The 20,572-nt window shown below is 39.0% G+C and overlaps 1 protein-coding gene across 7 annotated transcripts in view; it reads right to left on the bottom strand.

The window, feature by feature from the left end:
* Nucleotides 1–7,309: 7,309 nt before the first annotated feature.
* The window catches only part of Rbms1 (RNA binding motif single stranded interacting protein 1), a 202,168-nt gene continuing 188,905 nt past the window's right edge, over nt 7,310–20,572 (bottom strand). For 4 of the 7 annotated variants that reach the window (XM_076866788.2, XM_076866787.2, XM_076866789.2 and 1 more), the window contains exons 7-15: nt 18,569–18,684; nt 17,666–17,715; nt 17,453–17,546; nt 14,929–14,976; nt 13,992–14,042; nt 11,419–11,529; nt 10,241–10,321; nt 8,903–8,987; nt 7,310–8,082 (exon numbers count right to left, since the gene is read on the bottom strand). In XM_076866788.2, coding sequence (XP_076722903.1) covers nt 8,910–8,987; nt 10,241–10,321; nt 11,419–11,529; nt 13,992–14,042; nt 14,929–14,976; nt 17,453–17,546; nt 17,666–17,715; nt 18,569–18,684 — 629 coding nt within the window. In that variant the 3' untranslated portion in view covers nt 7,310–8,082; nt 8,903–8,909. The remainder of the gene's footprint in view (nt 8,083–8,902; nt 8,988–10,240; nt 10,322–11,418; nt 11,530–13,991; nt 14,043–14,928; nt 14,977–17,452; nt 17,547–17,665; nt 17,716–18,568; nt 18,685–20,572) is intronic. The other 3 variants (XM_076866791.2, XM_076866793.2, XM_076866794.2) reach the window with 3 other exon arrangements.

The raw sequence follows: 20,572 nt of genomic DNA, 5'->3' as shown, positions 1-20,572 counted from the left end.
TAGGGCAAAAGAAGACAAAACAAAAAGCAAGATGATACTTTCTTGTCATACCATCTAAACATTTTCAGAGCAGGAATGATAAAGGAATGTCAACTCTTTGGACATCTGTTCCAAATCTCCTTCCAATAAGAGCAGAGCTACCAAAGACTTCACTTGTTGGCTTACCAATGCCATCTCTCAGAAGGCACAGGAACCAGGGAGGGAATGGATCTCTGGAGTAATTCTGATCAGTAACTAAGGAACTGGCTGATAATGTGAAAATGAGGAGATCGCAGGAGAGATGCCTGTGTACCCAGGTCCCCTCATAGTATGTCCACAGCAATTTACTTCACTCTTGCTTTGTTACTTCTCCTTGCAACATTGTCACCTATAGACAGTGAACTTTTATCTTTCCACAAGACTGTCCTCTGAGGACCAGGACATCATGATTATTATTATTATTATTATTATTATTATTATTATTATTATTAGTTTTTGGTGGTGCTGGAAATTGAACCCAGGGCCTTGTGCATGTGAGGCAAGCACTCTACCAACTGAGCTATATCCCCAGCCCCACATTGTGTTATCTTTATGTCTTCTGGTATCTGGTGCAGTATCTCTTAAAAGCAAAAATCAATCTTGCTGAACTGGAATATCAGGAGCATATCAACCACTGTCGGGATGATCTGACAAGGCTCTTTAAGAGTTTTTTCTAATTATGTTTTCATTGTAGTTGGGTACGGTGGTGAACTTGGTAATATCAGAGACTCAGGAGATTGAGGCAGGAGGATTGCAAATGTGAGGCCAGCCTCAGCAACTTAGTGAGGCCCTAACCAACTTAGTGAGACCCTGTTTCAAAAATAAAAAGTGTTGGGGCTGTATCTCTGTGGTAAAGTGCTCCTGGGTTCAATCTCCAGTACCCAAACACAAACAAACCCAAAAAACAAACATCAACAAAATAAAGGCAAAAACGTTTTCATTGTAGAAAATTGGGAAAAAAATCAGAAAAATGAGAAGATAGAAAATTTGCATAATATTCTCACCTACTATTAAGCATTTTGAATTTTTTCATTTTTTATACTTAAATATTGTTTTATAATTATGATCATGCAGTAGCTACAGTACCTAGTACTTCTTATATTCTGATCAGTTTTTCATGACTAAAGATCTTTGATTTGATTTGGCATAGTGGCACACACCTGTAATCCCAGCTAATTGGGAGGCTGGGGCAGGGGATCAAAAGTTCAAGACCAGCCTGGGAAACTTAGTAAGACCCTGTCACAGAACAAAAGGATATAAAAAAAGATGGGGATATTGCTGAGTGATAAAGCACTTGCCTAAAGTGGGAAGTCCTGGGCTTGATCCCTAGTACAAACCCCCACCTCCACAGAAAAACTTTAAGTCTTTTTTTTTTTTTTTTTTGGTACCAGGGATTGAACCCAAAGGGGCTTAACCACTGAATCACATCCCTAGCCCTTTTTATATTTTATTTAGAGACAGGGTCTCGCTAAGTTGCTTAGGGCCTCACTAAGTTGCTGAGGCTGGCTTTGAACTTTGCGATCCTCCTGCCTGAACCTCCCCCTGCTGCTGGGATTACAGGCTGCACCACCTTGCCTGGCCAAAAAAGTTTTTTTAAAAAATGATGTCATAATATTTGTTTGCATATCTTTGTCATAATTAATCATGGTGATTTAAAAAGTAAAACAGCATAAGGATTTTCATGGGCTTCAACTTTTACGAATGTTGATATTCATGAAAAGTCAGAAAAGAAATACTACTTGTATTGGAGGGACTGGACCAGGTAGGGTGGCAGGTTTGGCTCTAGGCTGTCCCTTGGGTTCTGAGCGTTATCTTGAATCAGTTGCGCACGTCTGGCAGATCTGGTAGTGTGGACTGCGGAGCCAGATTTGAGGAGTGAAAGTTAAAGCTGCAGTGCTCAAGCCAGGGCAGAGCAGAGCAGTGAAGTCACATCTCCACCTCCCAAGACTGTCTGGCTTATTTTGTGGTATCCTAGTTGGTAGAACCAAATCTGGCAGGTGGAAATTACCACCAAACAATTTTAACTCACTAAGTAAGTTTGAGAGCTGTTCCAAAAAGATGCAGAATACTCCATGAGGTGCGGAGATATTCAAGCAGGGCCTGTGGCTTCTGGAATGTCAGAGGGTAGGAGTCACCTGCAGTGTTGTTAATGATCTGTGTCTTGAGTGAGCATTGAAATGGGCCTGAGCCTTTCAGAATCACGTGCATTTAGAAAAATAAATAACAGTATTTAATCCAAAGCCACCTGTTTTCAATTCTCAGCAGTCTAGAGACCTGCCAACACTTTCTGGAACCTAAGTTATAGTCTGACAAGGCCCATGGCTTATCCCCCACCCTTGGCTTCCTTTGGTCTTAAAAAGTCACGTTTATGTCTCTCCCCAGTCTAGCAACAAGGCTCACAGTCAGGATCAGTGCACTGCCAGTATCAGTAACAGTGATGGTGTGAGCTTCATTCAGCTGCTTCGTTGAAAGAACCCCAAATTCAAGATCTCTGTTGTTCCTGGAGGTTTTTGTTCCTGAGATTCTAACCATCCACCAGGAGTCGGTCTTCAAGATTTCAGCGGGCTATGACTGGGTCTTGGGTCTTTTAAGAGCTCACAGTTAAGGCTGAAGAATAATAAAAGCCTCCCTCTAGTGGCTCAAGCTCAAACACTTTCTTGTCCTGTAAAGGACCCAGAGTGAGTATGCAGGAGTCATTTCAGAGCCATTGCAAAACACGATTGAAATTCCAGGGCTCTCCTGGTGGATCCCATACTAGGGGCCCTGCACACAGCGCGCCTCCCAGCTGTGGCTGTGCCAAGAGCTTCAGCCACTGCCCCTGCAAGGTAGCCCCTGAGAGCACGTGACCACCACCTGGCCCCGCCCTCCTAGGCCCGACCTGCCTCTAGCCCCGGCGAGTTTTTTTTTTTTCTCATAGAGTTCCTTCCTTGATGGTGGAAGGAACTGCCTGGATTTCCTTAAATCCTGAGCTTTGAGTTCTCCTCCCTCTCCCACCTACTTGGCATCTTAGGCTTCTTGTAGAAGGGGGCGGGGGAATCAATGACATTTGTCCCAGTTGTCACCTTTTGGCTACTCAAAATGAGTTGAGGCTATTATTAGTCAGAACTTAACATGTGTAGATTCCCACCCCAGGCTGGGGGCCACCACCTTTCTCCTAGTGAAGTGTTGTGAAATTCAAGATGTAGAATTCCATCTCTGGTGGATATAAGTAATGTTATTACCCATGGAAGGTGTGGCCATTGGGGCTATGAAGAAGATCCCCAACCAACAGGGAAAAGGGAGACTCTCATAACAGAGAACAAGAGCCACCGTCTTCCTTTTCTTCAGACAATTCTACTGCAGATTAAAAGGTATCCCCAGTTCCTTGGTACCTAACTGCCTGAGGAGCCACAGCTTTTTGGCAAAGTGTGGCCTATCCACAAAGCTGTGCCACTCCACCTTGTATATGTGAGCCATCACTTTCTCTGAACTGTCATCACTCTGGCTTGATCCTCCTTATTATATAGAAGAGATGCTTTTAATAAGAGTGTTTATTCATTTCAGTATACGGTCAGCCCGCTGTCTCTGTGGGTTCTGCATTGGTGGGTTTAACCAACTCCCAATGGAAAAGTCTACATTGAACATGTACAGACTTTTTTCTAGTCAGAATTTCCTAAATGATATAGCATATCAACTATATACAGCATTTACATTGTTTTATTATAAGCAATCTACAGGGAAAGCATCCAAAGGGAAAATGTGGATATGTTGTAGGCAGATGCTATTACATTGTATATAAGGAACTTGAGCACCTATGGATTTTGGTGTTTGTGGTGAGTCCTAAAACCAATCTACTGTGTATACCAAGGGATGACTGTATAATGTACTCAGATGGAAGTCCCTTGGACTTGTGACATAAAGATTTCTTTGCTTTGCATGGCGGTGCACACCTGTAATTCCAGCAGCTCAGGAGGCTAATGCAGAAGAATTGTGTGTTCCAAGTCAGCCTCAGCAACTTAGCAAGACCCTGCCTCAAAATAAAACAAAAAGGGCTGGGGATGTGGCTCAGTGTTGAAGCGCCCCTGGGTTCAAGTCCTGGCACCAAATAAATAAACAAACCTTAGAATACAAGAACAAAATAAGGTGAGGTTAACAAAACTTATGGTGCCCAGTAGCCTAAATAGTATTTCTTCTTACAGTCATGTGAAAGGGCACTCGCATGTGTAGCTGAAATGCAAATGAGACCAACCACTTAGATTCCTGTAGCCCTGATTGTCTCAGAGGCCAGGCTTCTCTCCTGCTCTAACATCTCTCTCTGAAGCACTGGTTAGCATCAGGAGTATGTGCTGTCTGTTCTGGAAAAGTACCAAGTACCACGGTTTTCTTGACTCAGTCAAGTGAAGTATTCTAACTCCCCCTTAGCTAGTTCACATAGCACACCAAGGACCCTGGAGGGGAGGCATGTAGAATTGGAGGGGAGTGGATCTTTTTCTTTTACCACCATGACAGAGCCGTGACAGCAGAAAACCTAAATACTGTACAACATTAAAACATTTAATGCACTTTGGGGAGGAGTTAATTTCCTGGATTAAGTACTTTCCATATAGCATGTCAGTGAGGGAAAGGGAAGTTCTCCCTCTTCCAAGTCCCCAGTGAATGCTGCAAGGGACCTCTTACTGGGAAGAGCCAAACCAGGTGACTGTACAGGAAGTCATGGTCATAAAGGCCTGGGTGGGATCATTCTGTCTTCCTTACCCATGTGCTGGCTTCCACAGGTGGGAGACTATTATTCTGTCCATCTAAGCAGTGAAACTGTCAAAGGGTAGCAGTAAGGAAAGGAGGAAGAAAAGGGATCTGATTTTTTGTTCTTTAAAGACATATTAAATAGATCAAATCCCAGCGGCTCAGGAGGCTGAGGCAGAAGCATCAAGCCTCAGCAACCTAACGAGGCCCTAAGCAAGTCAGTGAGATCCTGTCTCAAAATAAAATACAAAAAAGTGCTGGGGATGTGGCTCAGTGGTTAAGTGCTCCTGGGTTCAATCCCTAGTACAAAAAAAAAAAAAAAACAACAACAACTCCCTCACCCCCACAAAAAAAAAAAAAAAAAAAAAAAATCCCAACAGATGAGCAGGTCTCTGGCTGTAGCTCAGTGATGGAGGGCTTACTTAGTGTGCTCAGACCCTGGGTTTGATCACTACCATAACCAACAAAACAAACCAAACCAAACACAGAAAACAGTCTGAGTAGCATATTTCAGACTGGACTTTTGCTGAGATGTGGTGCGCTGATGGTTAATGTGTTTGGTAACTACATGGATTTAAATCAACTGAGCCTGAAGGAGATCAGAAGTGAAATGAAACTCTGATAAACATTTAATCTTCTTGAAAAAAAAATTGACAGGAATAATAAAGTTTCAGATGTTTTTTATTCAAAGGTTCTCAAAAGAAATAAAACAGAAAAAGCTAACAATCTGATCAAATGTACAGTTCAAAAATGTCTTTTGGCGTTTAACAACAAGTCCTAGGAAAGAAAACTACAGAGTTATCTTGAACCGGACAAATAAGTTACCACTGGCAAGTTTGTGGCACTAGTAAAACAAAAATAAAAAATTAACTCTCTTGATCATATAGATATCTCTATGAAAATCTTTTTTTCAATCTGTACAAAAGGTCTTTCTTCATAAATTAATTTTTTATAATTTAATGGCTGTCTACTATGTGATGTTTAACTGATTTTTTTTTATTTTTATTTTTTTTATGTACAGAGGTTATGTTTCCCAAATCTTACCCAGACGAGTATGGCACTTAGTTCAGACATTTCTAGCAGCAGATTTCCCCTCCCCTCTAACTGAGCTATCAAATTTCTGTCTTAACTAATGCAAAAATATCAAGTAGTGAGAGACCCAGGTTTATAAATGTACTAGGTACACGGAGGGTGCTGCGTTCAGTCTGGACTTTCACAAAGCAGTAATATTCCAGGGAGCGTAGAACCAATAATACCACAACTTTAAAAAAAAAAGGAAACAAAAACAAAACAAACACATTTCTCTTATGACTATGTAATTTTCACTAGAATCTACACTTCTCAGAGCAGCAAGGACTTTTGAAACTATGAAATGTCACTGACATCTATAATCAAATACAAGCAATAAAATTTAAGAACTAAAAAATACTCAAAAGAAATAACTGCTTAGGCCTAGCTCCTGAGCTAGGAGGATTTGGTCTGTGGAAACAGGGAGGGCCAGCAACCTGTCCCAGCACAAAAGAAAATAGACTCTGAGGTAGATAACTGATCATACACAGCTGACCAGACAAGTACACAGTTTTGGAAGACAACTTAATTTACCATTGCTTTGAAAACATATGCAATTACCTTAATAAAAGAGCTTTAATAACAGTGAATCATCTCATATGTACTAAAGTAGAAATAACTGTATTTATGAATCAGGAATTTCATAGTTTCAAAATTGGTTTTCTTTACACTTGAACACTTGTAGTGATGATGTAAAGTGTGGCACTGCTTGGATCCAAATCTTCCTTCATGCTTTTTTGTTTGTTTGTTTGTTTGTGTGTGTCCATACATCAATTAAAATTATAAAACCTAAATTCAAAGGTACAAAAAAGGCACATTCTCCTAACCGCAAACTGGTCCGGCAAAAATAAAGAGCACAGAAGATGTGATGCTGAGACAAGTTGGAGCTACTGGTTACTGGCTCTTCGGTCTTTGGTGAAGTTACCTTTAAAAGTGCCAAGTCATTTTTATTTTTCAAATTTACCTAATAGAGAGAGAGAGAGAGAGAGCTAGTAGCCAATCGTTTCGCTTCTATTCATATCTCAGCTTATGTTTGAAGAGAAATCCTTACTTTTAGCTTTTGCCATTTAGTTGCAATAGCAACATATTTTTTTTTGTTTTTTTTTTTATTTTTTCGGTTTGCCAGATCGCAGGCATAATTCTCATTCTAAAGCACTATCATTAGTATAAAGGAAGGACAAAACATTCGGTGACTCCCCTCCCCCGCCCCCCTCCCCCAGCCCCAACGCTACCTAACACTAAATCTAGAACATCAAGTTAGTTTTTTTTTTTTTTTCTTCCTGAAAAAAGGCAAAAAAGACTTTACATTGCATCATACAGCAGATATCCTAAATCAGTCAAACTATCAGAGGAAACTGTCGGAATACAGCCTTACAAATGCTTTAACCCTATTAAAAGTTCCCCAGTCAGAAAATGTGTTTCACACAAAACAGTTTTTCCCTTCTTGCATTTCACTACCTTACACATTATGTGAAAAATCATTAAAAACACCTACTACATATTTAAAAAAGCCAAAATTTCAGCAACTTTTATTGACTACCTTTTAAAAGCCCTATGCTGCTGTTTTACAAGGCATAATAGACCAGCTCATTTGGTCAAAGCATTCTACATCATTAGTTTGAACTAACTTTTACTGAAACAGCTACAGCATCAAAAGAGTTAAGGCAAATTGGAATTCATAGAAAAGGATAAGACACTTCACACTACGTTGAAAGAAAAACGGAAAGCTAAGGAAAGAGACGTGACGGCAACACTGAGTTACAGCAACACTCGCACGGCAAGCATGGAACACCATGGGTGAAGTCGGACTAGTTAAACTTCAGAAAGCCCATTTCATACAGCTGAAAAAAACACAAATTAAACACAAAATGAACAAAACCACAAAAATCCGGTCATGCACTTGGATAAGTCTTCATGGTCTTTGTGCATACCCAGAAAATTGAAGTTTTCTTTTTTTTTTTTTTCTTTTTTTCTTTTTTGCATCATAACATTTGATAAAAATCTTTTTTTGTTGTTTTTTTTTTTTGGTTTTTTTTGGTTTTGTTTTTTACTAAAATAAACCTGTTCAGGGGAACAGCTACTAGATGAATTTAAGGGTTTTATGCACCTTATAGAACTTATAGCAAAAATAGTTTTAGTTGATTTCATTATAAATAACGTTTTCAAGAACCTGTGCAAAACTGTCAATAATTTCCTAAAGCACAATTGATCAGAAAAATCCATGATTGTTCAGCCTTCACACCCTTCTTCATGTAAGAACACCCTTCTGTACATCTGCAAGAGAAAGATAAAAGACAAGTACTTTTGTGGTCTCGATATAATACACCATTAGAGCTTATAATCTTATTTAAAGAGAGATGTATTTGAAAAAGGCTGTGCTCATCACTGATGTTTCACGGAGAGATGCAAACTCCGGACCTGATGGTCACTTTCAATATTTTGAATCTGCCTTTCAAATTTGGGACTTGCAAAGTACTTTCCTCTCTAAGGGAATCAGAGCCAAATACATGTGGGTCTCCAAAGATCAAGGGTGACTTTATAAAAACCAACAATACATATTGTCACTAGGGCAATCCAGAAACCAGGTTCCATATAGCTATTTTACTATAATATACATGGTAAAGTAAAAAAAAAAAAAAAAATGGTACTTGTGGGAATACAATCTTTTAATCTAAGGATACCGACACTAGCAATATCTTGGCTCTGAGTTTTGACTAATCTTGTAATGCTTGATAAAGCAACATTTATGCTAAATTGCCTTTAGTTTTGAGTACTTGAGAATACAGTATAGGATACTTATATAATAAGTTTGATACATGATGTTCTATGATGTTATAGATCTTACCTTTTTTTTGAGGGTTCGAGGAGTGTGTGTATATGTGTTTGATTTCAATATAAAGTGTTATTCTTTTTGCATAGAACAGTGAATCTGCAAACTAACAAAATCATTGATTTTAACATTTTAACAAGATTGGATGCCCTGGCTATAATGAAATCAAGTATGATCGATCTGAGTTATTCTAAGCATCATTTTGATAAGGGAACCACAGACTGCCTGATTGGCGCCTTGGTAATGGAGACTTTTCTCTCATACCTCACAGTTACTTATTGGGTTGAAAGGAATATGGAGAATGGTCATTAGACGTCTCTACAGCCACCTGCTGCTGACCACTCGCCTCCTACAACAAAGCAGAGCAGATGAAATGTGTTAGTGGTAAAATCTTAACTCTGCTACTTGGGTCTAAGTCAAAGGCATACACATGAAAATAAGCAGTTTTTAAAGTGAATTTCTTAATATTATGCAGAGCTTTTTAGGTCATTCCCTCAAGTAGCTGAAATGGCTAATAGACACCAAGCACCTCCCATCCAAATCTCTGACTTGTCTATTCTGATCAAGCTACATTTATCAAACAAATTTCTTAATCTGTTTTTCCCTGGGGTGAGATGTGATTTAGAATTCAGCATTTTCAAGGTTCAGAATCTGAGACATGGTATGAAATATGCTGTATATCATATAATACCCTCAAGTAGGGCTTAGGGATGTCCCTCATAATCAAACATATCAGTAATTCTATATAGAACCGAGTGCATAAACACAGTAACTCGGACAAATGTATCACCTTGTCTCAGTTCAAGTTGGGTTTTTTGAAAGGTCAGAATTTTTGCTAAGAAGTTAGTCACAAAGAGAATTTTTATTTTCAAAGTTTTTGGAGGGTTTCAAAATTGCTGATAAGGAATTGTGGACTCCGATAACTGTGGTTCCCATAATCGCACAATGAAAGGCAAATAATAAGAAGGCATGGTTCTTTGGCCCTTCTTGGAAATGGGAGCCTTTGGGTTCTGCCCAGTGCCTATTGGGAAAGAGCAAGTGAGCTGAGTATTTTCCTTGGAATTTTCAGGATACTCTGACGGAAAATGCTGTTTCCTGTCCAATCATAATCAGATGCCAGACTTCTTCCATACCAGCTCCAGTGACAAGAATCAAGAGTTATTTAGCTACACTAACAGCCTCTATAAAAATAGGTATGGCTTCTCTCCCACGTCTGCTACATCAGCTTTCCTTTTTCATTAACTATCTGATTCATGACTGACTTCTTTTTGTGAGTATCACCATTGATACAATCTTTAGGACTAGGATTACAAACTCCAATTTTATCTCAATTTAGGGGTGACAAGATAGAGCTCTGGAGGGGTGAAAAAGGTGCTACAAGCTTGGAAAACATTTCTAAGAGTTCTTGGGGATGTGGCCTGGATGTTGTTATCCTAATTTGTAACAATTATATTTTATAGTCCCAAATAACATATTCCCTCTAAAGTCAATCCTTTTATGCAAATATTTGACTTTTGATAGATTTTGCTTTCAGTTTTACTTAATTCGCCCGTTTTTGAAACTACCTATTGCAAGAATGGCCATTTAATACTCTGCACCAACCTCGACAGGAACCGCCGTCGTCTGCATGTGTGCATACTGTGGCAAGTAGGCTCCTTGCATAGCTGACGTTGCAGGCATGTACTGAAAAGGAGGAGGAGGTCAGGATGGACAATGGAAAACCACGCAAAATGGGGAGTATTCAGGGAATTTTGAGCTGGATATAAAATATATGGAGTTCTCCAAGAAGAAATTTAAATACGCTACCCTCAAAGGTTTATTAGTCCATCTAAATATGTCATATGGAAGGAATTTGTCAAACTATAAATTCCATGTTGTCTTTGGATTTCCTAATAAAGAAACACACAGGTGAAGATCATTAAAGTCTGTCATTGTCAATAATTCAATATCACTAATGCATCATTCTAGATGATCTTTTCTCAGAAGACCTTGTTATCATCTAGCAGCTCCCTGAGTTGTTACCTAGTACTGTTTCTACAGGTGGAGACCTAAATGTGGATGACTTATTGGACCTATCACTGAAGATTAGGCCAGGGAATCCTGATTTCCTGATGCTGAAGTCACTAACTCTTAAAGGCAGGAGGAATTTCTGGTCCATCTCAGGCTGTGTATGGCTCTGGCTTAGTCTGCACAAGAAGTTGCTGCTGGTTTTGAGTGTAAGAGAGGAAAATGCACCACCCTTTGTTCTTTTGAGCCACTATAGATACAGGCTGCATCAAACTCCTGTGGGCATCTCTTACAATTTAAACTATAAACAAACCAACATGGATCTAGTACCAGGACAACCTCATTACCCTACCAAGTCCCCTGGACTCTAGTGAAATAAGTCACGAAGATCATGATTCAGTGCTCTCAAATTCTAAAACAGAAGGAATAGGTGAGGGAATATTTCCTATTTTTGCTACCATGTGTCATCTTCATCCTTTGCTGCATGAAATGGTACTTCATGATATACTAGTGACATTAGTTGAAGAAGCTAGATGTGGCCATGTGTGGGTGCTAAATTTTGGCAAAGGGGAAACCTAGAGAACAGATTTCAGTTTTTCACTTAATCAAGAAATATCTGAGTTTTTTCTTTTTGGAAGGCAATGTGGGGTGGGGCTGGGGCCAGGCATAATAACTGTCATCATAGAACCTGTGATTCTATAGGGTAGGCACAGGGGTGCATTAATTTACCCTCCTCTATTTGCAGAGACACATGATATTAATTTGCCACCTACTGTTCCGGTGCTGCCTAGTGAAAGATGACTCATCTGCTGGGCCAGAGGGCTGATCATAGATGCAGGCTGTAGTGACATGGTATGCTCCATTGAGGGAGTTAACACGGCACCCTGTGGATGGGAGACAGAAGCAACAAAGGATAAAATGAGAGGAGTTAAGATTCTATAATTACCTTTTGCAAAGGAAATCCCTTTGTGAGTAATGTGAAGCAAAAATAACATCTTTCAGACTGGCAAGGGGTATCAGTAATAAATAAGGTTCAAAAGTCTTAATAGATTGCTTTTCCTGAGACTTTGTAAGAGTGTTAGGGGAAACGGTATTTTGATATTCACTTCACAAAAATTCCTGCATTAAACACTACCCTCACTTAACTGGGAAGCTAGTCCAGCAGGAGGAGCTATAATAGCAAACACAAATTACAGACTCTCCTTGGCTGGCAAAGGTATAAAATGCTTAAAAAAGACAGGTGATGTTTTCTGTAGCTGCAAAAGAATAGGACCAATAATAGTGATCTGTTTAAAAATGTTCTATAAAGAGAGCCCTTTGTTTCAAGATTAAGTTGTTGGGATCAAGAGCATTCTTCACTCACTCGGTGGTTCTCAGAACTTTTTGTGATTCTGGTGCCAAAAGAGGGAACATTAACCAACCAATTCTAAGTTCTTCCATTTCATTTAAAAAATATTGGTCATTAAAAATCAAATTTTTAAAAAAAATTTGGGGTACTGGAGATTGGACCTAGGGATGCTTTACCGCTGAGCTAAATTCCTGGCCCTTTTTATTTAAGACAGGATCTCACTAAGTTGTTGAGGCTGGTCTGCAACTTGCAATCCTCCAGCCTCAACCTTCTGAGCTGCTGGAATTACAGGTGTGTGCCACTGCTCTGGACTAAATTAAATATATTTAAGAAAACAGGGAAGAAAAAAAAATCACCTATAATCTAGCCTCTCCCATAACAACCACAATGTGCCCCTTCCTGCCTTTGCATGTTTCTCCATAGTTGCAATCAGAGAACATGAAGAATTTCATATCTTGGGTTTTTACTTTTAACTTAGCATTGCACAATAAAAATTAACAGATTGCACAGTTGTCACTGTCATCATTTTTAATGCTTGGATCATGGTTCACTGACCATCTACACCAAAATTTAATTAATTATTTTTGGACTTTAATTGTCCAATTTTTTCTATAACTGTGGATTTTATCATTCCTCTTTTGCAGTTGGCCAATTACCTGATGGAGCAAGTATTCTAACAGACTCCACAAGTACTAATGTACATTCTGGCATCATTGTAACTGATATCCTTTAAGTAAATTATTTGTTTTACTGATAATCTAATTATTGATAATTAGATGCACAGTTGGGGGCAGAGGTATGTGCGCAGGCAGGCAATTTGGATCTGGGTGGGAAAAGGTAATGAATTCTCAGCAACGTTCTATATACATTCCTCATGTCTCCTGAAAGATGATAAACTAAAATATGTGCAATCTTTGTCTCTAAAAGTTGTCGAAGGGGGAAAAAAGATACATTCTACTTCTAATGTGCATTATCAAAAGCACAGAGTAAGATGAACATTACTCAGAAGTCCAGAAAATGGGGAAGGAGTTTCCTGATCTTTTTGCTCATGTACACATAATACACATCACAAATCCACACATGGCCATGAATATGTGCACCCATGTGTCCCAGTATGAAATGTGTATATACCACATAATACATGTACATTCATAAGCATCAAAGATATATTTTCCTGTGTTAAAATATCAACCTGTTTTATTAGCTTCCTAAAGGTCATCTCAAGCATTTCTTGTTCAAAACTAGTTATACCTGGATTGCTATTTCATACATACAGTCATATAGTGCAGTGCCCACTTTAGGAAAGGTATTCTGGGACGAATTTCCATCTCATCTTAAGACCAAGAGCCAAGTTCTCTTCCTAAGCAACAGATCTGTGTTTATCTCACAAACTCTTTAAACTGATTATCAGGATCCCCATTCTGCACTTGTCACCAGAAAGCTGAGGTCCAAATCTATGGCTTTCTTAACAGCAAGCATGCAGGTCAGTGTAGGCATGCTTAGCTTTGTGATTTCATTCTGAAGAGTAGCTCATTTAGAAAAAGTAGTACTAGATACACATTAGATCAACAAGTGCTCAAGTCACCAAAGAAATCACATTTGTTATTTATCAAAGAGTGCATTATACTACACTGTTCCTGATTTCCAAAGAGGCTAATAACACAGATGAAAATCTCTTTACTTTAGGGTTGCATTAAACAGAGTAAAAACATGAGTTCGGTTTTATCAAATATTGTAAAACATTGTCACTCAGATCTCCCCCCGAACTGATGTGAGCAAGAAATACTGTCCTGCCCTCCAACAGAGTATGTTTTAAATTCTTATGAACAAATTTATTTAATGCTTACTACTGATTCATTTTAAACTTGTGCGCTTTCATATTCCATGCTTAAAATTTCCCAAGTCCCTTATCACCTTTGGCAAGGGGTTTTAACCTGAAGAGTACACACATGGCTTACTTGCAGGCAGAACATTAGGCCACTGAGGTGAACAACTTACGGGGTGCTGCAGGATATATGGTTGAGGTTGCATCCAAGAAGGACTTTGCACCTAGAAAAGGGAGAATTTTAAAGAAACAATGATTTCCATTGTAATAATTGCCTAGTTCTCTTTTAATTGTGTTAAAAATCTACAGAAGGAAAATAAGGAAACAATACTATCAATGAGTAAAAAGATTATAAGGCAGTTAGCGTTCTTGGCAAACTGGTCACTCTGAATGGGATGAAATAATTATTTAGAACCAATTTCTATTGGCCCACTCAAGAAGTATTTGTTGAGTATCAGGCAACAAAGAGAAAAAGGTGAATAAGACATGGGACCCACCCTCAATAAATTTACTGTCTAAAGCAGAGAAGATAAGTATGTAAAACGTCTCAAATTAGTGAAAAGTGTTACAATCAAGGTATGAACTAGGTGCTTTAGGATATGGATGAAAAAGGATTAATTCTAGAGCATCTGATTAGAAACTAACCCTCAAAGTATGGGCTGACTTAATAAAAATAACCAAATTCAATCTCTCTTTGATACTTGGGACATTAGGTTTCAAAAATCTTACATAGTAGTTAATAATTTCTACTTAGTGAGGAAAATAAATATCTGTAATTCAGATTGAAGAAATGAAACTTTAGTAACTATATCTGACATCTACAGTTAAAAGGGCATCCACACAGAAAAAAGACCCTCTGAACTGAGAAATAAGATGTGAGGGTCAGGCTTGTGGCAGGAATTCTGGCTTGTGTAGTTTGCCACTCGGGAGAGGGATACATCAGTCCCTTTTTGATGCCCAGGGCTTTCCAGAATCTATGTAGTTAAAAAATGTTTCAGTTTCCAATTCTTAACACAACCCTCTTGTATCCTGTCCCCTAGTGTTAACTTCAGAGATTCTACAGAGAGAATATGGGGAAGAGTCATGGGGGAAGAATGCATTGTGATTTACCTTGATAGCAGAGCCCCGATACTTGTTTTCTCTGGTTTCCTTTGCCACCTAAGGCAGACCAAAGTTAAGTGCTTCTGCCTTGTTAACATTTCAGTTATCTGGACTGCAGCCTTTCCCCGTTGGGGTACTGGTGGTTTCTTGCAGATGCTAATAATTTCTCAAATCCAACTACATAAGCATACGGTGGTTTAGTAGAGAAAGGCCCACTCCAACACGAGTGGTGGGCCCTCCCTGGATAAACCACAGGGAGGCAAGCAGTTCCCTGTACATCCCAATGTGGGCCAAATGCATTCAGTTTTGATATGCTTCGGTCTTCATAATCTAGTCAGGTATAGCATTTTGAGGTTAAGGGCTGTGACTCCTAATCCAATTTTCTCTCTTAAGCAGCAAGCCAGCTATGGTCGATTTCTATTCCTCAATGTTCCCTAATTGGAAAATGGGAATAATAACCTATGCTTTTTAAACTCTTTGCCACTGGTTCTTAACCATCTTGGGGTCACAGATCCCCTTGAAAACCTAATAAAGAAAGAGACTGCCCCCACCCCCACTAATTGCACACACACAAGCGACATTCTGCAGCACAGGTCACTTAAAGCTCATTCACTGGCCCTACCTGGTCCCTGAACGTATGGGGTTAAGAATCCGTCTGAGATGTTATGGCACTGAGTGTCAGGCAAAGGGAATGGAATTCCACAGGTATCTTAGTATACAGAATGCCCAGGAGAGGAAATCAGGCCTTTGAAATGATAACGTTGTTTCCAGTTAGCTATTTCAAATTTATTACCAAACTGGCCTTCTAATTTTTTATTCTATGAAATGATTCTGAAATGCACATTGATTTCATATTAAAGAAGGGAAAAGGTAGTGGAGAAATACCATAATAGCTGAAATATCTATAGCAGCATAAGTTGAAATTAATATGTGCAATCTTTCATTTGCCTAAGAATAAGCTTATACATGCCCCTACTTTTAATGATATATAAATGACAGATTTCTAAGTTCAGATAGTTCAAAATTATCTCTTAACATCAGACATAGGAATTATTAGGGAAAATGCAAGGAAAATATAGAAATCTTAAGTATTACACAATTAAAGAGGCATTAAGTGACTTCTATACCCAGCAGGTTGAAGAACCATGGTAAGTATAAACGACTCTCAGAGAACAAAGAAAAGGGAAAATGACTGACAATCAGGGGAAGGAACATACAATAATCTAAAGGCTGAGAGAGGTGGTGATTACTACTTTAAAATTTCAGTCTTAGGGCTGGGGATGTAGCTTAGTGGTAGAGTTCTTGCCTTGCATGTGCAATCCCCAGCAACACAAAAAGACAACCCCAACAACCCCTTCAGTTTTAGTGCATATAGTCACTTTTCTGTTATTCAAAGCTACTTTTATGTTTTTTAGACAGAACCAGCTTTGACATTGGCTTAGGTTAACCAATTTATTATTTAAGAAGTATAACTAATATATTTTTATTATAAGCCAGCTACTGATGATAATAGTAATCACAGCTAATATTTCGAGTGCTCATTAACACTTTTCATAGACTCAGTCCTGTAACTTTTCCAAACTTATGAGACAAACTATTATTATCCCCATTTTAAAGATGAAGAATCTGAGGTTACAGAAGTCAAATAACACAGCTGTTACATTAGATATTGTAGTCCTCTAAGATCAGAAATCAGGACTACAACATCTAATTCAATTGTTGTTAAAATAAGAATACACCAAAGTTTAGTTTAGTCCCATAGAATACCAATAGTCAAGAGAAGAGAACTCTCTCTCTCTGCAACTGAACTCCATTAGAAGCTCCTGTCTGGACTGGGCAGTCAACATCTGGAGGGGCTCTGATGCAGGGGAGAGGGCACATGCACCCTTGGGGTCATGTAAAAGAGGAGCTATCCCTGAAGTATAATCAGATTGACCTTATGATAGTGCTTAATAGATTTCCTCAGTTGGGAATTTAAGGTAAAGCTTCTGCATAAAATAACACATATAAAATAGAGCTGCCTCTATTTTTTTTTTCTTTCTTTTTTGGTGGGCAGACCCCAAATCTCATCTGCACTGTTTACTGAATGTAACCTAACTAACACACCTTCGTGTATAAGCATATTTACTTCTTTTATTAGTTTCTGCTGACAAAGAAATAAAAGCAAGGTACACACCTATTCTGTATTTTACCTAATGGCATTTCTCTTAAATTTCAGTTTTTGGGACACCTGGCATCTAAAAGCTGGGCGGATAGTGGAGGAAGTATGTGGGTTTGTCTCAGTTCTAAATTTCCATGATTCCAAGGACAGATAATGGGCAACCATTTCCCTGGCTTTATATATTTTCCTAAACATAAAAGCAAATTGGTCTACCAAATCAAAAGCAGCTTATTCTAAATTGGGTACCCAAAAGCTGCATAAATGAGTTAAATTTCATTATAAATATTCAGATTTTTAAGACACATTAAAAAATGCAGTGGAGATTCACGATCATAAGTTGTTGCACTACTGACAAATCCTAAAGGTACAAACCTGGTAGGCAGATACAGGAGATGCAATATAGGGTGTAAGAGAAGTTTGAGTGATCATTCGGTTTGTAGCAATACTGTATGGTGAAGGATAAAATCTAGAATAAACACAAAAGCCTGTATTAAGTAATCCTTTAAGTGGAATAATTCATGGAAAAATGATATTTTCCACCTTTAATTTCCCTCAAGCCATTACGCATTTATCGTAACAACATACCCGTTCTGTATAGCAGCTGTGGTCGGGTCGTAAGTGAGTGTCATTCCAGCCTACAGGAAAGAGAAGGACATAAACATTCAGCTGGAAAGGCATGATTTGATAATGCTATTTCTTAGACATTGCAACATAAGACAGTAACAGTAACATTTGATAAAACTGTTTTTTTTTTTTTTTTTGCTATAGCCAAGCATAATTGTAAGCTCAGTAAGAGAATTAAGCTCTAGACCTGTTGCTTATCCCATATGGTAGCCATTAGCCACATGCAGCTATTTAAAATTAAATAGAAAAATTCAATCTCTCTAGCAAAACAGCTATATTTCAAGTGTACACATGGCCACAAGTGGCTAGTGATTATCACTGGACGGTCCAGATTCTAGAACATTTTCTCCAGACATTCTGGGACCTGAATGCTATTTTTAAAAATTATGTTAACAATTCATTGAAAAGAAATATAGAGAAGTGGAGGCCCAATAATTTATTAAGAAATTGAAGGTTAAAAAAAAAAACTATTCAAAAGAACATGATTAAATAAATATACAACCCCCCCAAAAAACCCTCAATGACAAATACATTTATTTTAATGTTATTTAGAATACTTTTTGAATATAATAAATGTAAACCCTTCTAAATGGTTATACCTAAACCATGGCATACAAGACCTTCAAAACACTCATGCAGTTCCATAGCAATTTAGAGCCTCCTACTTAGGCAGCTAGCTGGGGAACTGTCACTTGGTGAGCACCCCCCCACACACACAGGGGGAAGGGTTTCAGTCTGAGCATTACTTGAATGAAAACGTGCTGGCAGAAAGGTGTGACCCAGGCAGCTGAAGGGAGATGCCTGTGTGACCTTTCGGAGCTGCCCACGACTGCACACCCACACTGAAGTTAAGAAAGGACTTACAAGTCTCACCTCTCCTTCTCGGTGCCATGGTCTTCCATTAGGGATGTATTTGTTTGGGTTCTGTCTCTTCTTCTGTCCTCCATCCGCAAATTTGCACAATAAAGGTTCTGTAGGAGCTGAGTGATCGGGAAAAATATTACAAAACCACAACCGTGTGCACGCACAGGTGACAAGCGTAATGGGATTTCTTTTTTAGTGGGAGCGGCGCGAGAGCCAGGAGGGAACTAATAGAACACTGCAAGGCAGAAGCTTCTTCAGACCCTTAGAAAATCAGCCACTGGTGAAAGATCTTAGTATAGAATAATACACTGGTTATTATTTCCAAACCAGGGCATCATGAAAACATCTGAAGGGCCATTTTGTTGAAGAAGCAAAGGAATCTTCCCATTCACTTTGGTGCTTTTTTTTTTTTTTTTTTAATGGGCACTTCTTTGCATTCTGGCTTCTCTACAATTCTGCCTTTAAACAGTCACCCAAATAATCTTCAAATGAAAATAGGATTGTGCCACCCTGCACTCCTCCAGCTGCAAATGCCTCTGGAGCTTCCCATTAACATTCCTCAGAGGGACCTCCACTCCTCCTGGTGGAAAACAAGTCCCCGCTTTGTAGCACATACCCCTATTTGTAATTGCAGCATTTCTAACAGTCTGTGTTCCCTGGTGCCTGCTTTTCCTTCCTGTGTGCTCCGTCATCACTGCATCCTCAGTGCCTAAGCAAAGGGCACTTGGTAGGTGCTTCTTACCTAGTGGCTGAATCAATGAATGGATACACCCAGACCTCATTTGTTCCTGGGACACAGGGGTGAAGCCTGTCATCGTGAGAAAGCTTCCAACACCTGCCTGTCCCATTTAAAGACTTTTCTGTACCTGAACCATTCCACTTGGCGAGTTTTTTTTTTTTTTTTTTTTTAACCAAGTGTCTGTCTCACAAAAATGAGACAAAGGGAAACCCAAGCAACGAATGTAGAAAAGATGCAGAGATTCTTTGAAAGGAGACACATTCATTAGAACTAAGAGACATAATAACAAACCACAGGCAGCACAATAGGCCACCCCTGACTTCCTTTTTCAATTTGCTTTTCTGAGATAGAAGCAGCAGCACGTTCCTGGAAGTTGTGCATTTTTCTGCATGCGTCTAGTTAATGTAATAAAGGCACTCACACCTTCCCGACTGGTTCCCACATTCCATCCTTTGTCTACTGTAGAACCATGATTACTACTTTCAAGTTCTGTTTCAAACTTAAATAACCATGAAGAGAAAAATATTACTTGTGGAAAATTTACTCCTTTCTCCTTTGCCGCTTATTATCCTAATTCATCTCTTATTTTATATCACTATTATCCACCCGCTAATGACAGGGTAGAGGCAATAGTGTCTCTCAACATTTCTCTGCCAAAACACAAAACACCGAACTGTATGTGATTCTGTCTCGGTGAGCTGTCTAGGCTGTTGGCTGGCATGCTTTTCCCTTCCTGGGTTGAACCACTCCTGAAGGATGGGTTGAAATGGGAGTCATTTCTGAACGGCAACTGTATTCTGGGTATGCTTCGGTTTGGATATGATTTCCTAAATAAATAGTTCACATGTTGGAAGCTTGGTCCCTAGTGTGGCAATGTTTAGGTGAAGCACACAGGAAGGTCCTTAGGTCAAACCTAAGAAGGAGTAGAGGTAGTTCTTGGAGGATCCTGTGTTCTTACAAGAGCAAGCCCAAACCCTGAATTGCTCTCTGGCTTGGTCTTGTAATAATGCTCACGTAGTGATACCACCTATCATGTGGCTCTCACAAGAAGCAAGCTGATACTGGCACTATACCTTTGAATCCCCAGAACTATAAGCTAAATAAGCCTCTTTATTAAGTCATCCAGCCTCACACATTTTGTTATAGTAATGAAAAAATGGACTAATACAGGTAGTAGTTGTTCAAAGTAAAAATGTTAGGTGTCTGGTGAGAATTTTAGTGTTCCTTTGTTTACCTTCTTGTCTCCAATACCTCCACCTGAGCTT

The sequence above is a fragment of the Callospermophilus lateralis genome, chromosome 9, assembly GCF_048772815.1.
Source record: "Callospermophilus lateralis isolate mCalLat2 chromosome 9, mCalLat2.hap1, whole genome shotgun sequence".
In the NCBI taxonomy this organism is placed as follows: Eukaryota; Metazoa; Chordata; class Mammalia; order Rodentia; family Sciuridae; genus Callospermophilus; species Callospermophilus lateralis.
Note: the sequence above shows the minus strand (reverse complement) of the source record. Positions and strands in the feature narration are given on the sequence as shown.